Here is a 22233-nt window from a genome sequence, read left to right as displayed (position 1 = left end):
CCTCAACGTTCAAATTTAGCTTGAGGTAGGAGGTGGTACCCTTTGGGCTTAGGGAAAATCCAGCAAGCAGAAGCCTGTTAATTCAGTGACTGGATTTCCTCTCGCCAGGAATAGACCTTCATATCTTCATCAACTGCCCATCACCTCACCATTGGTTAAGAGCTGAAAGAAGCACTGACCACTTGCCACTGAGGTCTGGTCAGTAACCACCTGCAGTGGCACTGGATAACATCTCGGGTGACGGTAATGTGAAGACTTCACTCCCTTGCTCACCATGTTAATTCAGGGTTCTATTTTAAAGTGTGGGTACATCTTGGGAATTGTTTTTTTTCACGTGTCATGGTCAGACTCTAAGGACAATAAATAACGTCTTCTTTATATGGAGGGTTATTGATGTGACATCAGTAGAGCTTTAAGAGAAGCTCTATGATTATAGGGATATTTTATCTAATTATCTATAATTTCTGAGGAAGGGTGTGAAATGTGTCATTTGGGAAGGCTGAGATACAGTCACCAAGCTCAGAAATCTGATGAACAAAGTGAATGGCATGGCAAGAAGGAAAGTTCTGGAAGGCAGAGAGAAACAAGAGCTCTGAAGGAGGCTGCCTGAGAACAAGGCATCAAGGAGGCAGAAGACCAACCCTCTCTAGTCTCATGGTGACCCTGGGGACACACCTCCTTGCCATCGTCAGTAAGTGCCAGGCCAGAAATCAAGGGAGGGGCACTTTGCATTGTGCTACCCTTGCCCTTCCGGAGGGCCTGCTGATGGAGAGGGGTGGTATTCCTGGTCAGAGACAATTGTGTGGGCTGCAGAGATGGATTAGAGATTAAGGCACTTGCCTGAAAAGCCAAAGGACCCATATTCAGTTCCCCCGGGACCCATGTAAGTCAGATGCACAAAGGGGTGCACACATCTGGAATTCATCTGCAGTGGCTGGAGGCCCTGATGTGCCCATTTTTTCTCTCTCTCTCCCCCTGCCTATTTCTGTATCTCTCTCTCAAATAAATAAATAAAAATAAAATATTTTTTAAAAAGACAATTGTGGGTTACAGTGGGGAGCACAGACCTCTTTTTTAACTTTGGCTACTTACAGGCTCCAAAACTGTGGCATGTAACCATTGTGCTTTAACAGACCAAAGACAAGAGCTGGGGTGACGGCTTGATTGGTCAAGTGCTTGTCTTGCAAGCCTAAGGACCTGAGTTCAGATCCCCAGAACCTATATCAAAGCTGGATGTACACACACACACACACACACACACACACACACACACACACGGCAAAAGAGAGATCCAAGACATGTAGATGAGGTCACAAGAGGAGAAGTGCTAGGTGAGTCAACTGAGGAGGAACCAGCACAGGGACCTGCGCCACAGGGAACATAATTAGCCAGAATGGCTGCTTTGGGGGGAGGGGGACTGACTCTACATTGTGATGTGTGACATTACACGGCTCCCTCTGGAGCATACGAAGTGCAGTCTCATAGGTACTGACCTGCCCAAACCAAGAAGACCCATCTGGGAATACAGATGCATGGACCAGGTAAGAGAAGACCCCACTATCTCCCTGGGGAGGGGAGAGAGCTGTAGCCCATTCGCAGAGTTAAAGGAGGCCTTTGTGGGTTGCTTAAGATTAATTTAATTATCTGGTAGAATGTACCATGGTGTTGTGAATGAAGACCCTTTGATTTTCAGGCTTAATTGCTTATAGAGTTGAGAGCCTGTTGGACACTCTTTACATGACGCCCACAGGAAGGTAACGTGTTCGCCTTCAGCTTACAAGGAGAAACCCACAAGCAAAGCTCACACCCAGTGACTTACTCACCAATTCTCCAGGTTAACATCCCAAGGACCCTAAACAGAAAGTGTGTGAGCACAGATACTCATGTCTTGGTGAGTGTCAGGATCCCACTGTTATTCCTGAGGTGAGGACAGCCAGTCATAGTCCCTCATAGCAAGTGTTGTGCGACAAGGGTACAGGACCCACCAGGACCACCGTTATGTCAATGCCTCGGACACGGCCACCAGGAGGAAAGAAGCGCGAGCAACATCCTCCTTGACTTGCAGGAGCCTCCGCCACTCTCTGGGGACACTGGCTAGGTGTGCATTTGTTTCCATGTCCTTAGGCAAGGCTGGGAAACTGGCCAGTACACAGGAGCGCCCTCCCGCCCTCATGGAGAAACAGGACTTCTTCTCCCCTTGCTCTGGTTCCCAGGGCAGGCCTGTATCTCCTTTTGAGAGCACTCCTGGAGAAGTTCTGAGTTACAGGGCCAGGGCTGTTGGCCCATGGCTGAGTGCTGGCCAAGCACATACATGGAAGGCTCTAGAGCCCGTTTTCAGGGTCGCGAAAAAAGAGGAAAAAAATTCTGAGATTTTTCTTAGGCCAATGGGAATATTTAAATTTCGTTTCAACTCCACATTACTTGGGAAATAAATAGGTTTGAGTTTATTATTATTATTATGAGAGAGAGAGAGAGTGTGTGTGAGAGAGAGAATTGGTGTGCCAGGGCCTCCAGCCATTATAACTGAACTTGAAACATGTGGGCCATCTTGTGTGCATGTGAAACCTTGTGAACTTGCATCACATTGTGCATCTGGCTTATGTGGGACCTGAACAGTTGAACATGAGTCCTTAGGCTTTACAGGCAAGTGCCTTAACTGCTATGCCATCTCTCTAGCCTTTCACTTTATTTTTAAAAAGTACTTATTTATTTGAGAGGATTGAGAGAGAGAGAGGGAAAAGAGACAGAGGGAGAGAGAAAGGCTTGTACCAGGGCCTCCTGCTACTGCAAACAAACTCGAGATGCATGTGCCACTTTGTGCAGCTGGCTTTATGTGGGTTCTGTGAAACTGAACCTGGGCCATCAGGTTTTGCAAGCAAATGCTTTGATCACTGAGTCATCTCCCCAGCCAAAGGAAAATAGAGTTTGGCATAGAGAAAGGCAAAGAAAACCAAGAACACAATCGATTTACTTTCCATTTTCTATAAGGAGATTTGCAAATTATATCTCATGGGATCAATGTAAAAAAACAATGAGAGAAATCAAGGAAGCTTTTAGCATATACACGTCCAGTCAACCCGTGCATGGGGATGGAGGAAATCTGTCCTCCACCTGTCAACTCCAGTGGCAGTTCTGCTGTGGGTGTTCATGCAGCAGGTGCCAAAGGCTGACCTGGGTTAGGCCCAGAGCCTCGGCTCTACCTTTTGAATTTCTGTGATGTCTCCCCAACCTGCCTGTTCACATGAGAGATGTGGTGCTCCCAGTCTTCCGTGGGACTATGAGGGTCTGGTGCAGTCACAACGGAAGAAAGGGTGGAGCCTTTAATCCCAGCACTTGGGAGGCAGAGGTAGGAGGATCGCTGTGAGTTCAAGGCCATTCAGAGACTACACAGTGAATTCCTGGTCAGCCTGAGTGAGAGTGAAACCCTCAAAAAAAAAAAAAAAAACCAAAAAAAAAAATTAAAAAAAGAAGAAAGGGTGCGGATGGGTTTAAAATGAACCGTGCGCATAAGATGGCATTGTGGGGACGGGAGACAGTTCAGAGGATCCAGGCCTGGCCGGGTGGATCTTCAGCCCCGTAAATTAATGTGGCCACTCTCCTGAAATCCCGGAACTCAAGAGAATGGGGTCCCTGGGGATAAGCTGGCTTTCTAGATTGACCAAATCTGTGGGTTCCAGACCTGCGTGCGCGACCCTGCCTTAGTACCTCAATAAAGAGGATAGATAGGGGTGCTCTCAGCGTTCACTTCTGCCTCCACACTCATGTGCACACATGTGCATGTGTGGCCACATGCGTGCAAGCACAGGACACATACGCACACACAGAGAAAACATTAATACGTCATCGGCTGGCTTCCCTTCCCCCGTTGGCCCACTGGACTCCCACTCTTAAGAAAAAGGTCTGAGGCAGGGCTGCCTCTTTGGAAGAAGTCAGTAAGTCGAGGCAAACACAGACCATCACAGAAGGTCACAGTGGCTGCCTGCTTCATGCACACCCTGTCGTTTCAAAAACTTTCTGGGAATTATTCATTTCAAACTCTAGGATCTGTTCATTATGAAAGTCTCCAGGCTGAGCTCTTAATTCCAATGGTACATGGTCAGCTCTGGCAAGATGCACATTGCAAATGGGAGGTGGAAAGGCTGAGGCAGCCCAAGGCCCTCATGGTTCGGATTCTGGAGGTGCTGATATCCCTAAGTGGGCAGAGGCCAGGACCTTCCCTGCCATACCTTTTCAGGTTAACACTCCATCTCCTCTCAAACTCTTTTTCTTTTCTGTGTATTTTGTTGCATGTGGAGGAGCAATATGGGAGGAGAAAAAAAGGTTTTGGGCCAAATAATGCAGTATGGTTGGAAATGCTTCTCTTGTGAGGATTTGGCATAAAAATAAACTTCTCTGGGAGAGGGCTGTTGGTTCTTGTTGTTCATTAATATGCTGAAATGATTTCGCACCCCCACCCCATTTTGAAGGTTCTTTGAGTCTGATTTCTATTCAGTTTTCTGGGGAAAAGATAAGATGGGTGGGGGAGGTGTGAGGGGGCAGGATGCAGATAGAAGCCGTGTAATGTAGAACTTACAGGAAATATAACCATTTCCACAGCTCTCTTAGCTACATGAGTCCAGGAGCTTCAACACCTCTGCTCAGAGAGTGATGTCTTCTAGGGACTGTTTTCTCATCAAATTCCATTGGCTGACCTTGTGAATTCTCAACTGCCAGTCAGTAGGCACCATGCACAGAAGGCAACTTCACTTGGTCACCAAGACATTATATTTGCCAAGTTGTGAAAAATAAAGCACATTTACACGGTCCCCTACCTCCACACACAAAAGTAGTCCTTGGTATGTATATGTGAATGTATATGTATGCATGTACGTATGTGTGTATGTATGTATATATATTATACATATATTGTTTTTGCAGAAACATTTTTCACATCACTTGGTGGGGACCATATTTGATGTGTCATGAGCTCGAGAGGAAGGAGACTACTGTGGGCCCGTGGCCGGGAATGGACGTTACCTGGCTGGGGGTCAGTGTAATCCACAGTGTAGCCGTCCAGCTGGAGGAGTTCCTGGGGCTCTGCTTTCTTCTCGCGATAGCTGCACATGGCAAACGTGTACTGGCTGACCTGAAGGAAGGAGAAGCAGATGGGTGACGCTGTTCCCCCGGTGCTTACCGCCCCTGAGAAACCTCCCCATGGAACCAGCACCTCTGCCCCGGAGTCAGTGGCTGGAATAAATCTAGTCTCGCTACCTTCTGGCCGTGTGACTGAGCAAGACCTTAACTACCCTGGCCATCGGCAGACTGGCTGTGACATAGCCCGCTAGCTCAGCGAGAGTTCCCATGCGGAATGGACTTAGAATCTGTCTGGTCAGTCAAGGTCAGCCACCGTCACTACTGATGTCTGTTAGCTTACCTGTCTGTTCACTTTTCAGACAGGGTCTTTCTATGTAGCCTAGTTTGGTCTTGGACTCCATCTCCACCTGCCTCACAATGACAGGTGAGTTAGACTCCACTCTGTAATTGCTGTCTTTATGATGTTTGGAATAAGACATACAAAACTGGGATTTTATGCCATAAAGCGAATCAAATGACAGCAATTTTATAGGCGGTGGCTACCATAATCATGGCCTGGTTGAGCTTTCATACTCAGAGATGCAACGGGAACCACTGGGGAGAAGTTACGAGAGTAGATGTTCATTTATCTGTGGCGTGCCTTCTCCACGGGCCTGCTCTCAACAACACGCTCCCACTTTCCTCTGGCCTCTTCCCCTTACTGAAGGGGCACTTTGGGCTGCGTGAAGAAGTCTCCCCTTCATCTCAGACAAGCACAGCCGTGACATGCTGTCACAAGCAATGAGTGCTGTGCTGCCTGGCGCCGGTCACAGCACAGTGCAGCAGCCCCCGACGGCATGGCCCGCGTCACTGGGGCTCGAGGTGGCAGCCCTCACCCATGGAGACGTGGCATCCAGCCAGTGCGGGGTGGCGCTGTGGGCTGCAGGCCCGCCTTCAGGACCTGGTCGTCACTATTTATCCAGACCTGGCGTGGATACTTCACATTTCTGTGTCAAGGAGCCCGTGGGAAAGCAGGCCTGCCCCCAGCTTCAGGGTTAGCTCATAGACACATTTACCATCATCCGAGGATGTCAAGTGTCTTGTCGAAGGACTGCCACATCCCTCACTCCTTCCTTCTTTTTATTAAAAGGGACATTCTCAAAGCACACTTTGAACCCAGCTGGGGACTCTAGGAGATCTCTCCTCGCCTCGCCTCGCCTCTCCTTCTCCTACCTCTTTTTAAAGGTAGTAAGAAACTGATACTTTTAAAGTCCCACAAGCATTTGCGCTGTCCTGAGTCCTGAAGATCCAGAAGGAAAAATAATGTTCCAGTATTTGCTTTGTCTGTTGCTGCCCTCTGTTGGATTCTCATGAGAATTTTACCACCTGGATTGGGTTTCCATAAATACAATGCACAGGGATCAGAGAGCCTATTCCTTACGTTCTCCAAGGGAAACTCAAGGTCTGACCCAGAAGAAGGCTTTCTTAAGGGACCACGTATTAATTCTCTGAACTGTGCGCAACAACCACCCTTCTCCGAAAACAGAAGGTCATGTCCAAGTGTGGGTCATGGTGGCCTAGGTTCCCGTCCAAGCTGCCGTTGTCTCTTTTGGCCTCAAAGTCTCCCCGCATGTTCTTCCTGTGCTTTCTTATTGCTGGACAGTGACTTAAGGGTCCATACTACACATGAGACCCATGCAGAAGTGCGAAATCAGTGAAGGTAGGTAAACAGTTCCCTTGCACTTGGCGGCATTGATATTCTAGTATGTGTAGCTCTAAGGGTGTGTTTGCCTTTTAGGCGACTGATTCTTTGAAGGGATGCCTCTCAGCTTGGTTCTATTTACAGACCCCCCAGGCAAAGCCGACCACGTAATCACAGGCAGTTGTTAACTGAGTATGCTTGGTGCTGGGTGGAGGGTGGGGTGTTTGTACATCTTTCCACATATGGGACCAGCCCCTCCCAACCTGCAACTAGCCCTATCCCCCGCAGATTCTCTATGACCTCTGTGCGGCAGCGAGTACAGATTTTGCTAGAACAGTTTCATAGGGACGGATACCTGGTATTTCATTTGGGAACAGGAGGAGATATAGTTTGTCAACGTGATTAGCCAGAGAGGCGTTGATAATCATTTGAGGTCTGAAATATACCACATTCGAAGGCATCTGTTCAAGATCCAGACACGTTCCTGGGCCCTTTGGACTAAGCACCGGTTCCTTCCAGGTTTTAGAGGCGTGTATGCTACAGTGCTGTGTTCTGCTGCCCTCTTCTGGCCATTGCTGTCGATGTACCCACCAAAGGAGACTTGGGAAATAAACCTAGGGCCTCTTCTTGGTAGAACTGGAGATTAACTTTAGGAAATGGAGGAAGCAAAATAGCCTTGGAATAACTCTAGTTACTCTAAGTTTTTTTTTTTTTTTTTTTTTTTTTTTTTGAGGTGGAGGAAATCTTAGTCTTGGTAAAGTTCTCGAAGTTAGTAAAGATTTATGAACTTTATTTTTTTTTTTTTGTTTTTTGTGTCCATATCTTACTAAGTGAAAGTGATTCCTAACAAAACTCACATTTCTCAGTCACAGTAGAAGTCTCTGTTTTCTTTTTTGATGCATTTTTATTTTTGGCATTTTCAAATACAATTAGTTTTTGTTGATTCCCATTCTCCCCTTCTACCTCTCCTGCTCACTGCAATTCTTCTCCCTCTGTATTTCCCTTTCTTCTGTTTACATGTCACATGTCCTTTGACCATCCCTCCCCACTTTACAGCTCATCTCTTCATATCTACTTTTGCTTACAATTCTACCTTTAGAGGTTTTATACACATTTGACCCCTACATATACATGCTTATAGATATTACGAGCTAAGACCTTTATATCAAAAAGAACATGTGGTTCTGGTCTTTCTGAGCTTGAGTCACTTCACTTAGTAGGATCCTTTCCAGATCTATCCTTTTTGCTGTAAATTTCATAATTTCATTCTTGAATTCCATGGTGTATATGTGCCACATTTTCATTATCCATTCATTGGTCACTGGGCATCTAGGCAATTTCCTATTCTTGGCTATTGTAAATAAAGTTACCATTGACATGTATGTGCAAGTATTCTATAGGATCATGTGGGGTCCTCAGGGAATGGGCCCAGGACTTGTATGACTGGGTTATATGGAAGCTATATTTCTAACTTTCTGAGAAGCCTCTATACAGACGAGAAAAATTTCTAAACTGTAGTTTTCTTTATGGGTTGGGGGATGATTGCTGGGATTGAATTCAGGTTCTCAAACATGCTACACAAGAGCTCTACCATTGAGCTATATACCCCCAGACTCTAGGCAGGGCTCTAATGCATGTTAGAAGTCCTGAAGACTGGGCCCAAATGTAACAGGAGATCAATCTATTGGTTTTGGGAGAACAGTGGATATTTGATCATGTTCTTTGGCAAGAAAGCCTGAATTAAGGATTATATATATATATATATATGGAGAGAGGGAGGTAGAGGGAGACAGACAGACAGACAGATGGGTATGGCAGGGCCTCTTGCAAACGAACTCCAAACACACGCACCACCGATTTGTGTATCTGGCTTTATGTGGATACTGGGGAACCAAACCTGGGCCGTCAGGCATTAAGGCACCTTTAACCACTGAGCAATCTCTCCAGCCCCCAGGACTGTACTTTCTAGATAACTGGCATCTTCAGCTGGAGGCTCTCTCTGATAGAGTTAGAGATGGACTCTTTGGACTTCTGAGGAAACCTGACCAGTATTTGCTTTCAAAGGTACTTGGACCTTTGATCATTTGGCTCATTTCCAGCCACTCATTTCTTTTCTTTCTGTTTTCTTTTTTTTGAAAGCTGAAATAGTTTTTGGTCATATTTCCTATAGGAAATAAGAAAGTAGAAGACGTGAATTTAAGGACCACATCATTTTGTTAAATGTAGTCAGTGACTTCTAGAACATTCTCTATTCATGAATGTCTTTGGGCACCAGACCTATCTAAGTGCTTAGAATTATGTAAGACTCATGCAGACTGGAGACCTGTGTGTAGGTTTCCCATCTGGCTCTCGACCAGCCTCTACCTTTGGACAGGCCATGTGACCACTCTGAGGCTCTGTATCCCCTAGTGTACAATTGGGAAAAGATTCTGGTGACCATGCCACAGAAAATGATGAAGAGAGCCCTACTGAACCTTTGTGAACTCCAGTGTAACATACAGTATATTATTAGTTGTATTATTAGAGGAAATTCAAAATCCAATTTGATAGTATCAATGTGAGGACAAACGTGCCCCAAATACTTTGAAGGCCAATTAACAACAAAAATTACAGTGCAACCCGGTTTTTAACAAAAAATCTTTTGAGCATAAAAGAAAACAATTGAAAATATTCATTTCTTTGCAAGGATAAGAGACAGGGACAGAGACACTCAGTGAGGGAGAGGGAGAAGGGAGAGGGAAGAGGAGGAGACGGGGTGGGAGAAAGAGGGACAGAGAGAGAATGGGCACAGCAGGGCCTTCTGCCACTGCAAAGGAACTCCCAATGCCTGTGCCACTTTGTGCGTCTGGCTTTATTTGGGTGGGTACTGGGGAATTGAACCCAAGCTGTTAGACTTTGCAAGCAAGTGCCTTTAACCCCAGAGTGACCATTCCAGCCCAGTGAAACTCATTTTCGGATGAAAAGAGAGAAGAGAGGGGACTTCCTTGCCTTGCATGGCACCGCAGTGCTCGCTCCACGAACAACATGAGCTGTGAGAGGGTACAGTCTGAAAAGAACACGACTCCACTCTCTAAGGTGACAGTGACCTCCTAGGCAGTGTATCTCCAGGGGAGGGCTGTGGAGTACTCGCATGTGAACATCACACGCACGGGGAAATCCTTACGTCTTGGACCGTGTCTCTCCTGCCGTTCCAGGAACGCCGCTGTTCCTTCGGTGGGCTGTTTCCCTTGTGCTCTGTGGAAGCCAGCACACAGCTTGATTTCAGCCACTGTGTGCTTCTTATCTCCCAGAGGAAGGCCGTGTGTGAAGGCCCCCCAAAACATCTGTGTTCCAGTTGCACAGCCTAAAAATAATTCATTCTCTCTTTTATAGGACATATCACATAGATGTGGCTTTGCTGACATTTTTGGCATTTTTCTTCTTGTTTTGTTTCTTTCTCCTCCAAACAGTTTCCTCCCCTAAGGTCCCTTCAGAAGTAAGAGATCAGCAACTTCTAAGTACGACATCATTTTAGACATTCCGTGAAAGGTCACGTGTCCTGCAGTGGACATTCCAGAGGAGGGAGACTCCATGTCTTCATGAGAGGATTAGACAGTGATTTTTCTCATTACCTAACAAAAGCAACTTAAGGAAGGAAGGGTTTTTTTAAATTTCATTTTTAGTTTTTAGTTTTTCAAGGTAGGGTCTCACTCTAGCTCAGGATGACCTGGAATTCACTATGTATTCTCAGGGTGGCCTCGAACTCACGGCAATCCTACCTCTGCCTCCTGAGTGCTGGAATTAAAGGCGTGCGCCACCACGCCCGGCTTGGAAGGGTTTATCTTTCCTCACGGCTTGAGGGTACAGTCTACGTGGTGGAAAAGGCATGGCAGCTGGAGCCTGAGGTGGCTGCTCACATCCAGTCCACAGTCAGGAGATAGAGAGTGATGAATGCTGGTGCCCAGCTCATTCTCTCCTTTTTATTCAGCCTGGAACGCCAGGCCATAGGATGACACTGCTCACATTAAACATGGATCTTCTCACCTCAATTGACCCAATCTCAAAACTTCCTGACAGACATGCATGGAGGTCTGTCTGCTAAGTGATTCTAGATCCTGTCAAGTTGACAATCCATGTCAGCCACCACAGAAGCTATCAGTTTAGGTCCTCTTGGGGGGCTTACCAGCCACACTCCAGACCACCTGATCTCTTCTGTGTTGGAATCATCTAGGCATTTCCTGGGCTCGACTCATCTTTCTTTGTCTTCTTTTTCCCAATAAGCAGTTCTTAAAAGCCCATGAAGACTCTGAGCTAAGGAATGTACGTGGATGTAGTTGGGAACAGAGATAAATCAGTTCCCAGCTGGCCCTAAACCAGCAAAAAGGCTAGAAAGGGAGGCCAGACCTTCTCCTAGGGGCTTCTAAGAGAAGTTGCTGTGTCAAGTAAAATGGAAAGCCCTAATGAACAAGAATCCTTCCCACTGCTTGAATATTTTATTTATTTGGGAGATACAGAGAGAGAGAGAGAATGAATATGGGTGTGCCGGAGCCTCCAAACTCTGCAAATGAACTCAAATGCATGTGCCACCTTATGCATGTGGCTTTGTATGTATACTGGAGAATCAAGCTCGGGTCCCTGGGCTGTGCGACAAGTGCATTAGCCATGGAGCCATTTCTCCAGGCCCTCCGCACCCTCTGGACGTGCTTGCTACTCTGGTTACGGTCACACACTGTGCTGTCTTTAGCTTGCACACTGGCCCAGTGTCCAGCCTAGTGATAAGGTCTGGGTGTATGGCTTGCGCCAAGTCAATTCAAGTCTCTCTGAAATCTGACCCTCCAGTTGAGTGACAAAATGTCCACAGCTCATTTTTCCCCCAGAATCACAATGGTGACAACTAGGTTTCTGGATGCAGGATGGGCCCCATATTTAACAAAGCAGGGTAACCGAGTCTTTGCAACAATCCCGTGAGTCTCCTCTGGGCTTTCCCCAGCCCATTTCACTTCTTACTCCCTCGTTCGGTTTCACTCCTCCCCCTCCCTTCCTTTCTCTTAATGAGCTCGAATCTATTTCTGCTATCGGTAGATAAAAGTCTCTTGCAGGCATGTGGCTGGAAGCAGGAGAGCAGACCTCACAGTTCTGTTCTCTGTCCTTTTCAGAGTAGCCCACACAGGCAGGTGTTCAATAGATACTGGTCAGTTGAAAGTCCGAGAAAGGGATCTGTGTAGACACAGGGATAATTTTTTTTTTTTTCCCCTGGTGGGCATCATTCCAAATTTTTCCTTCTGGCTAGTTTATTTTAAGTTTTTGTTTTCGCTATAGCAGTACTGAAAGCCATGGCTGCATTTGTAAGCACTTCGTCTTTGTGGTACAGCAGGGCCGTGAGCTGGTCTGTACAGGCCCAGTCCTGGGAGGGCAGGACTGCTGGAATGTTCATTTAGAACCAGGAGGGAGCTGCTTTGCAGTGAAATGTCAGACCAGGCAGGGCTCCAAATACTGGTCAAGTAACCTCGAGCACCATTAGTCACTCCATGACAAGCTGACTCTGCGACAGCTTTCAAAGGAGTGTGTAGATTAAAAGTTTGCAAGTTGAGTTATGGCTTAAACGTCCCAGTGGAGGCTTTCAAGGTAGAAGCAATGGAAAATGCCTTTAGACTGAAATGTCTGGATGCATGGAAGGGAGGCAGAGGCTTCTCAAGGAAATCTATTGTTCTTTTTCATGGAAAAGTATGGCCAAGCTGTTGTTGGTTCGCTATCATCAACATCAGCATGTGCCCCCACATCTGTATTCTGGACATGTGTTTACAAAGATGTGCTCTGCAGCCTTATTAGGAAGGGACCAAACTGAGCCACACTTAGAGGTGACAATGTGAGAAAATGCCTATAAAGACTTGAGTGAAGAAAAGGAGCTTGGGTATTGGCGAAAACAGAAGTCTCCTGGGAAAGAAATATTCTCTCAAACACAGTTACAGGAGGTTAGCTTTTGAAGTCCCATGCACAAAAAAAGAGTGGACTGCTCTCTACAGGTATTTCAAAATCAAATATATTAAATAGTAAAATACATACAAAGAGCCCAAGTAAATTCTGGCTTTCCTCATCATGTCTGTGCAGCATTCTTGTACGTACCAGATAATGCTCAGAGAATGTTAGTTCCTGCTGCTGCTGATAGGGCTATGCTTGCTCCCTCCTGGGGTTCCCAGCACAGGGCAGGCTGTCTACTCTCGTATAGTCTATGTACTCCTATGCCATTAGAATAAAAATAACGAGCATGCATTCATTCTTGTGTGTGTGTGTGTGTGTGTGTGTGTGTGTGTGTGTGTGCGCACGCAGGTGCACATGTGTGGCCAGAGGACAGCCTTAGATATTAACCTCTGGAATACCATCACCTCTTTCTGGGGTTAACTTCTCTTATTGGCTTGGAGCTGGACAAGTAGGCTAAACTGGCTAGAAGTAAGCCCCCTCTCCAGTGCTGGGGTTACAGGTGTGTGCCATATTGATGGCTTTTATGTGGGTCCTGCAGACTGAGCTCGGGTCCTCACATTTCCTTGATGAGTTTTCTCCCCAGTCTATGTGGATTAATTTTTAAAATTTCAATTAATTGATTTATTTATGGGGGGCAGTGTGAGCATGCCAGGGCCTCCAGCCACTGCAAACAAACTCCAGATGTATGCACCACCATGTGCATCTGGCTTATGTGGGTTCTGGAGAATCAAATCTGGGTCCTTAGGTTTTGCAGGCTAAGTGCCTTAAGTGCTAAGCCTTCTCTCTAGCCCTAGATTAATTTTTTAAATATTAAGGTACCATAATCCTTTATGTGGTTCCACAAATATCTAATTTGTGAAAATTCATCAAGTTTTGAGTTTTGTGACTGGTACATGTTGCACTTTAGTTAGAAACATTGTTTACTCTGTCTCACGATTAATACCAGTGACTGTAAGTTAGAAACATTGTTAACTGTCTCACAATGAAAACCAGTGACTGTAAGTTAGAAACACTGTTAACTCCTTCACACTGCTAACCCCAGTGACTGTAAGTTAGAAACATTGTTTACTCCGTCACACGGCTAACCCCAGTGACTGCAAGTTAGAAACATTGTTAACTCCGTCACAAGGCTAACCCCAGTGACTATAAGTTAGAAACATTGTTAACTCTGTCACACGGCTAACCCCAGTGAGTGTTAAGCTGGATAGTAGAATTGAAGCGTTACCTGCACCAACACAAAAAACCTCTTCTTCCATCTCTTCCAGACATTCTTACCGATGGCCCATAAGTACCTGAGGGAAAGAGAAAGATCAGAGCAGCACTAATGCCCAGGCGAAGGCACAGTCACCATAGGTCCTCACGAAGCATTCAAGGACCCAGGCACACATATGGACTTTGTTTCAGGTAGGGAGATTCCTACAAAAATTTTCAGAAATCAGAAAGAAAAAAAAAAGCCCTATAAAGTCTCAGAGCTGTTCTCAGAGGAACAGGGCCCTGTTTCCACTTGCTGCAGCGCAGGCAAGCGCAGTGAGTTTCTAGGGAAGATGTGCCAAATCAACATAGATGCTCCTACTCCTCTCCCTCTCCCAGTGCTCTTCTTTGGATGGAAGTTTGCTTCCATGCGGAAAAATACAGTAAAAAGGTTTTACATGGCTGAGTACAACCCAGGTCTACAAGCTTTGAAAGCTTTAACCACTACACCCTCTCTCCAGCCTTTACTCTTGTCTTGAATTGTGCCTGGAAGTTCCTAACCATCTTCCGTTTGCCTGTCCTTAACAATGCATTCAGCTACTATGTCTAACAAACAGAATTACGGGATTAACAGACAAGGACTGAAGTAGAAAAAGGAGTTCACCAGACAGAACCCACACCAATAGAATGCCCATTCCTCTCACTTCATCCAGGCACTTGCCACGAATTTATTACTCTCCGGAAAGAGATGAAGATCTTGAATCTGGAGCTGGAGAGACTGCTTAGTGGTTAAGGTGCTTGCCTACAAAGTCCAAGGACCTAGGTTCGATCCTCCAGGACCCATGTAAGCCAGATGCACAAGGTGACACTTGCATCTGGAGTTTGTTTGCAGTGGTTAGAGGCTCTGATGTGCCCCTTCTCTCTTCTCTCTCTTCTCTCTCTCTCTCTCTGCCTCTTTCTCTCCCACATATAAATAAGTAAGAAATATTTTTTTAAAAATATTTTGAATCTGGAACCATGTTGCATGAATACACGTAACCCAGGGCAAATTACTAGAGTCATCTCTGTCTTAGTTTCCTCATCTCTACAATGAAGATAAAAATATTCCTGTAATAAGAATATTGTAATGTTACAATAGGTAGTAGTAATACTATAATAATAATGCTACCATTTTCTAAGTAGAAAGACTAAAGCCTCCCCCAAAATAAATGGTAGCCATTAATTGTACCATTATGCCATTATTCCTAATTTCTAGTGCACTTTGTAACATATAAGTTATTTTTGGCAGGTTCCACAGCTGTAGAGAGACATGGTCAGAACATGAATTCAGACCTATCTCATGCTGAAACAAGGCTCCAAAGAGCTCTTATCCTCCAATTCCAGTTTCTAGGTTCAACGAAGATTAAGAACATGACTGAGATGGAGGAAACTGGCTGATTGGCAGGGGGTGGGGTGTGGGGGGGAAGGTAGGCACTAAGCTACAGAGAGGGAGGAAAAGGACTCCTGCTCTGTTATGGCCCAGTGAGGTCACTACAAGTGATGTGCTGTACATTTAAAAAAGCTAGAAAAGTGCTGGAGGGATGGCTTAGCAGTTGCAAAGCCAAAGGACCCAGGTTCAATTCCCCAGGACCCACATTAGCCAGATGCACAAGGGGGCACATGCATCTGGAGTTCATTGGCAGTAGCTGGAGCCCTGGCATGCCCATTCTTTCTCTTTCCCTCTCCCTGTTTCTCAGTCAAAGAAATAAATATTTTTTAAAGCTAGAAAAAAAGGTTGTTCTATTGCCAGTAGCTGAGAAGCTGAATCAGCATAAATGTTCATTAATAAATTATTAGACAGTGAAAATATGGTATAGAAACACAGTTGAGTGTTAAAAAGTTTCTTCTTTGAGAGAGAGAGAAGAGCATTGGTATACCAGGCCCTCTTACCACTGTAAATGAACTCCAAATACATGCATCACTTTGTGCATCTGGCTTTACATGGCTACTGGGAAACTGAACCCAGGATGTCAGTGTGCAAACACGAGTCTTTAAACACTAAACCATCTCTCCAGCCAAGACACAATGGAATTTAAATGTTTTCATCATGTATAAATAATAGACGTTGATGAGATGGATATGTAACCTTACCAGTGTGAAGAACAACTTAGTACCTTGTGATTGTGAACAATTTTTTAATGATTTTTATATATGAGTTAAAATAAGCTTAAATAGGGCTGGAGAGATGGCTTAGCGGTTAAGCGCTTGCCTGTGAAGCCTAAGGACCCCGGTTCGAGGCTCGGTTCCCCAGGTTCCACGTTAGCCAGATGCACAAGGGGGCGCACATGTCTGGAGTTCGTTTGCAGAGGCTGGAACCCTGGCGTGCCCATCCTCTCTCTCTCCCTCTATCTGTCTTTCTCTCTGTGTCTGTCACTCTCAAATAAATAAATAATAATAATAATAATAAAATAAGCTTAAATAAAAACTAGGGAAATGGATGTTATTTTAATTGAACATAGCAGAGTTTTACTTAAGGGCTTAGGAAAGAAAAAGCTGGTGGGATCAGAGGCAAATATAACACTCTCCTCTGAAAAGGATCAGCTGGTTTTCATGAGGGTGGGACTTTCCCTCAGAGGCAGTCCTCAGAATGTAATGCTAATGTGGCACATGCCAGAAGGTGTCAAAAGCAAGAAGTGAGGGATGTGATTCACTGCATCAGCCCCAGCTCCAGATCTGTGTCTCCTGACAGAACATAACATGCAGAACCTGGACCAGACAGACACTGTGTACTGCAGACACTCGGTGGTCTCCGCTCCATCCTCCACTCACAGCACACTGGAGAATCACACCCCCACTGTGTGACTGCAGACACTCGGTGGTCTCCGCTCCATCCTCCACTCACAACACACTGGAGAGTCACACCTCCACTGTGTGACTGCAGACACTCGGGTGGTCTCCGCTCCATCCTCCACTCACAGCACACTGGAGAGTCACACCTCCACTGTGTACTGCAGACACTCGGGTGGTCTCCGCTCCATCCTCCACTCACAACACACTGGAGAGTCACACCTCCACTGTGTGATGCAGACACTCGGGTGGTCTCCGCTCCATCCTCCACTCACAACACACTGGAGAATCACACCTCCACTGTGTGATGCAGACACTCGGGTGGTCTCCGCTCCATCCTCCACTCACAGCACACTGGAGAGTCACACCTCCACTGTGTACTGCAGACACTCGGGTGGTCTCCGCTCCATCCTCCACTCACAACACACTGGAGAGTCACACCTCCACTGTGTGATGCAGACACTCGGGTGGTCTCCGCTCCATCCTCCACTCACAACACACTGGAGAATCACACCTCCACTGTGTGACTGCAGACACTCGGGTGGTCTCCGCTCCATCCTCCACTCACAACACACTGGAGAATCACACCTCCACTGTGTGATGCAGACACTCGGGTGGTCCTCACTCCATCCTCCACTCACAACACACTGGAGAATCACACCTCCACTGTGTGATGCAGACACTCGGGTGGTCCTCACTCCATCCTCCACTCACAACACACTGGAGAGTCACACCTCCACTGTGTGACTGCAGACACTCGGGTGGTCTCCGCTCCATCCTCCACTCACTGCACACTGGAGAATCACACCTCCACTGTGTGACTGCAGACACTCAGGTGGTCTCTGCTCCATCCTCCCTTCACAACACACTGGAGAATCACACCTCCACTGCGTGACTGCAGACACTCGGGTGGTCTCTGCTCCATCCTCCACTCACAACACACTGGAGAATCACACCTCCACTGTGTGACTGCAGACACTCGGGTGGTCTCCGCTCCATCCTCCACTCACAGCACACTGGAGAGTCACACCTCCACTGTGTGACTGCAGACACTCGGGTGGTCCTCGCTCCATCCTCCACTCACAACACACTGGAGAATCACACCTCCACTGTGTGACTGCAGACACTCGGGTGGTCTCCGCTCCATCCTCCACTCACAGCACACTGGAGAGTCACACCTCCACTGTGTACTGCAGACACTCGGGTGGTCTCCGCTCCATCCTCCACTCACAGCACACTGGAGAGTCACACCTCCACTGTGTACTGCAGACACTCGGGTGGTCTCCGCTCCATCCTCCCTTCACAACACACTAGAGAATCACACCTCCACTGCGTGACTGCAGACACTCGGGTGGTCCTCGCTCCATCCTCCACTCACAACACACTGGAGAATCACACCCCCACTGTGTGACTGCAGACACTCGGGTGGTCTCCGCTCCATCCTCCACTCACAACACACTGGAGAATCACACCTCCACTGTGTGACTGCAGACACTCGGGTGGTCTCCGCTCCATCCTCCACTCACAACACACTGGAGAATCACACCTCCACTGTGTGACTGCAGACACTCGGGTGGTCTCCGCTCCATCCTCCACTCACAACACACTGGAGAATCACACCTCCACTGTGTGACTGCAGACACTCGGGTGGTCCTCGCTCCATCCTCCACTCACAACACACTGGAGAATCACACCTCCACTGTGTGACTGCAGACACTCGGGTGGTCTCCGCTCCATCCTCCACTCACAACACACTGGAGAATCACACCTCCACTGTGTGACTGCAGACACTCGGGTGGTCCTCACTCCATCCTCCACTCACAACACACTGGAGAATCACACCTCCACTGTGTGACTGCAGACACTCGGGTGGTCTCCGCTCCATCCTCCACTCACAACACACTGGAGAATCACACCTCCACTGTGTGATGCAGACACTCGGGTGGTCTCCGCTCCATCCTCCACTCACAACACACTGGAGAATCACACCTCCACTGTGTGACTGCAGACACTCGGGTGGTCTCCGCTCCATCCTCCACTCACAACACACTGGAGAATCACACCTCCACTGTGTGACTGCAGACACTCGGGTGGTCCTCGCTCCATCCTCCACTCACAGCACACTGGAGAATCACACCTCCACTGTGTGACTGCAGACACTCGGGTGGTCTCCGCTCCATCCTCCACTCACAGCACACTGGAGAATCACACCTCCACTGTGTGACTGCAGACACTCGGGTGGTCTCCGCTCCATCCTCCACTCACAACACACTGGAGAATCACACCTCCACTGTGTGACTGCAGACACTCGGGTGGTCTCCGCTCCATCCTCCACTCACAACACACTGGAGAGTCACACCTCCACTGTGTGACTGCAGACACTCGGGTGGTCTCCGCTCCATCCTCCCTTCACAACACACTGGAGAGTCACACCTCCACTGTGTGACTGTAGACACTCGGGTGGTCTCCGCTCCATCCTCCACTCACAACACACTGGAGATCACACCTCCACTGTGTGACTACAGACACTCAGGTGGTCTCCGCACCATCCTCCCTTCACAACACACTGGAGAGTCACACCTCCACTGTGTGACTGCAGACACTCGGGTGGTCTCCGCTCCATCCTCCACTCACAGCACACTGGAGAGTCACACCTCCACTGTGTGACTGCAGACACTCGGGTGGTCTCCGCTCCATCCTCCACTCACAGCACACTGGAGAGTCACACCTCCACTGTGTGACTGCAGACACTCGGGTGGTCTCCGCTCCATCCTCCCTTCACAACACACTAGAGAATCACACCTCCACTGCGTGACTGCAGACACTCGGGTGGTCCTCGCTCCATCCTCCACTCACAACACACTGGAGAATCACACCTCCACTGTGTGACTGCAGACACTCGGGTGGTCTCTGCTCCATCCTCCACTCACAACACACTGGAGAATCACACCTCCACTGTGTGATGCAGACACTCGGGTGGTCTCCGCTCCATCCTCCACTCACAACACACTGGAGAATCACACCTCCACTGTGTGACTGCAGACACTCGGGTGGTCTCAACTCCATCCTCCACTCACAACACACTGGAGAATCACACCTCCACTGTGTGACTGCAGACACTCGGGTGGTCTCCGCTCCATCCTCCACTCACAGCACACTGGAGAGTCACACCTCCACTGTGTGACTGCAGACACTCGGGTGGTCTCCGCTCCATCCTCCACTCACAACACACTGGAGAATCACACCTCCACTGTGTGACTGCAGACACTCGGGTGGTCCTCGCTCCATCCTCCACTCACAACACACTGGAGAATCACACCTCCACTGTGTGACTGCAGACACTCGGGTGGTCTCCGCTCCATCCTCCACTCACAACACACTGGAGAATCACACCTCCACTGTGTGACTGCAGACACTCGGGTGGTCTCCGCTCCATCCTCCACTCACAACACACTGGAGAGTCACACCTCCACTGTGTGATTGCAGACACTCGGGTGGTCTCCGCTCCATCCTCCACTCACAACACACTGGAGATCACACCTCCACTGTGTGACTACAGACACTCAGGTGGTCTCCGCACCATCCTCCCTTCACAACACACTGGAGAGTCACACCTCCACTGTGTGACTGTAGACACTCGGGTGGTCTCCGCTCCATCCTCCACTCACAGCACACTGGAGAGTCACACCTCCACTGTGTACTGCAGACACTCGGGTGGTCTCCGCTCCATCCTCCACTCACAGCACACTGGAGAGTCACACCTCCACTGTGTACTGCAGACACTCGGGTGGTCTCCGCTCCATCCTCCTTTCACAACACACTAGAGAATCACACCTCCACTGCGTGACTGCAGACACTCGGGTGGTCCTCGCTCCATTCTCCACTCACAACACACTGGAGAATCACACCTCCACTGTGTGACTGCAGACACTCGGGTGGTCTCTGCTCCATCCTCCACTCACAACACACTGGAGAATCACACCTCCACTGTGTGATGCAGACACTCGGGTGGTCTCCGCTCCATCCTCCACTCACAACACACTGGAGAATCACACCTCCACTGTGTGACTGCAGACACTCGGGTGGTCCTCGCTCCATCCTCCACTCACAACACACTGGAGAATCACACCTCCACTGTGTGACTGCAGACACTCGGGTGGTCTCTGCTCCATCCTCCACTCACAACACACTGGAGAATCACACCTCCACTGTGTGACTGCAGACACTCGGGTGGTCCTCGCTCCATCCTCCACTCACAACACACTGGAGAATCACACCTCCACTGTGTGACTGCAGACACTCGGGTGGTCCTCGCTCCATCCTCCACTCACAACACACTGGAGAATCACACCTCCACTGTGTGACTGCAGACACTCGGGTGGTCTCAACTCCATCCTCCACTCACAACACACTGGAGAATCACACCTCCACTGTGTGATGCAGACACTCGGGTGGTCTCCGCTCCATCCTCCACTCACAACACACTGGAGAATCACACCTCCACTGTGTGACTGCAGACACTCGGGTGGTCCTCACTCCATCCTCCACTCACAACACACTGGAGAATCACACCTCCACTGTGTGACTGCAGACACTCGGGTGGTCTCCGCTCCATCCTCCACTCACAGCACACTGGAGAGTCACACCTCCACTGTGTGACTGCAGACACTCGGGTGGTCTCCGCTCCATCCTCCACTCACAACACACTGGAGAATCACACCTCCACTGTGTGACTGCAGACACTCGGGTGGTCCTCGCTCCATCCTCCACTCACAACACACTGGAGAATCACACCTCCACTGTGTGACTGCAGACACTCGGGTGGTCTCCGCTCCATCCTCCACTCACAGCACACTGGAGAGTCACACCTCCACTGTGTGACTGCAGACACTCGGGTGGTCTCCGCTCCATCCTCCACTCACAACACACTGGAGAATCACACCTCCACTGTGTGACTGCAGACACTCGGGTGGTCCTCGCTCCATCCTCCACTCACAACACACTGGAGAATCACACCTCCACTGTGTGACTGCAGACACTCGGGTGGTCTCCGCTCCATCCTCCCTTCACAACACACTGGAGAGTCACACCTCCACTGTGTGACTGTAGACACTCGGGTGGTCTCCGCTCCATCCTCCACTCACAACACACTGGAGAATCACACCTCCACTGCGTGACTGCAGACACTCGGGTGGACTCCGCTCCATCCTCCACTCACAACACACTGGAGAGTCACACCTCCACTGTGTGACTGCAGACACTCAGGTGGTCTCCGCACCATCCTCCCTTCACAACACACTGGAGAATCACACCTCCACTGCGTGACTGCAGACACTCGGGTGGACTCCGCTCCATCCTCCACTCACAACACACTGGAGAATCACACCTCCACTGTGTGACTGCAGACACTCGGGTGGTCTCCGCTCCATCCTCCACTCACAACACACTGGAGAATCACACCTCCACTGTGTGACTGCAGACACTCAGGTGGTCTCCGCTCCATC

The 22233-nt window shown here is 48.4% G+C and overlaps 1 protein-coding gene across 10 annotated transcripts in view; it reads right to left on the bottom strand.

The window, feature by feature from the left end:
- Cadps (calcium dependent secretion activator) overlaps nt 1–22233 on the bottom strand; it is a 506710-nt gene that overhangs the window by 183293 nt on the left and 301184 nt on the right. For all 10 annotated transcript variants that reach the window (XM_045135770.1, XM_045135763.1, XM_045135769.1 and 7 more), the window contains 2 exons: nt 13938–14004; nt 5017–5125 (listed from right to left, as the gene is read on the bottom strand). In XM_045135770.1, the coding sequence (XP_044991705.1) occupies nt 5017–5125; nt 13938–14004 (176 nt within the window). The remainder of the gene's footprint in view (nt 1–5016; nt 5126–13937; nt 14005–22233) is intronic.

This window comes from Jaculus jaculus, chromosome 16, assembly GCF_020740685.1.
Source record: "Jaculus jaculus isolate mJacJac1 chromosome 16, mJacJac1.mat.Y.cur, whole genome shotgun sequence".
Lineage (NCBI taxonomy): Eukaryota > Metazoa > Chordata > Mammalia > Rodentia > Dipodidae > Jaculus > Jaculus jaculus.
This window is presented reverse-complemented; position numbering and strand designations above follow the sequence as displayed.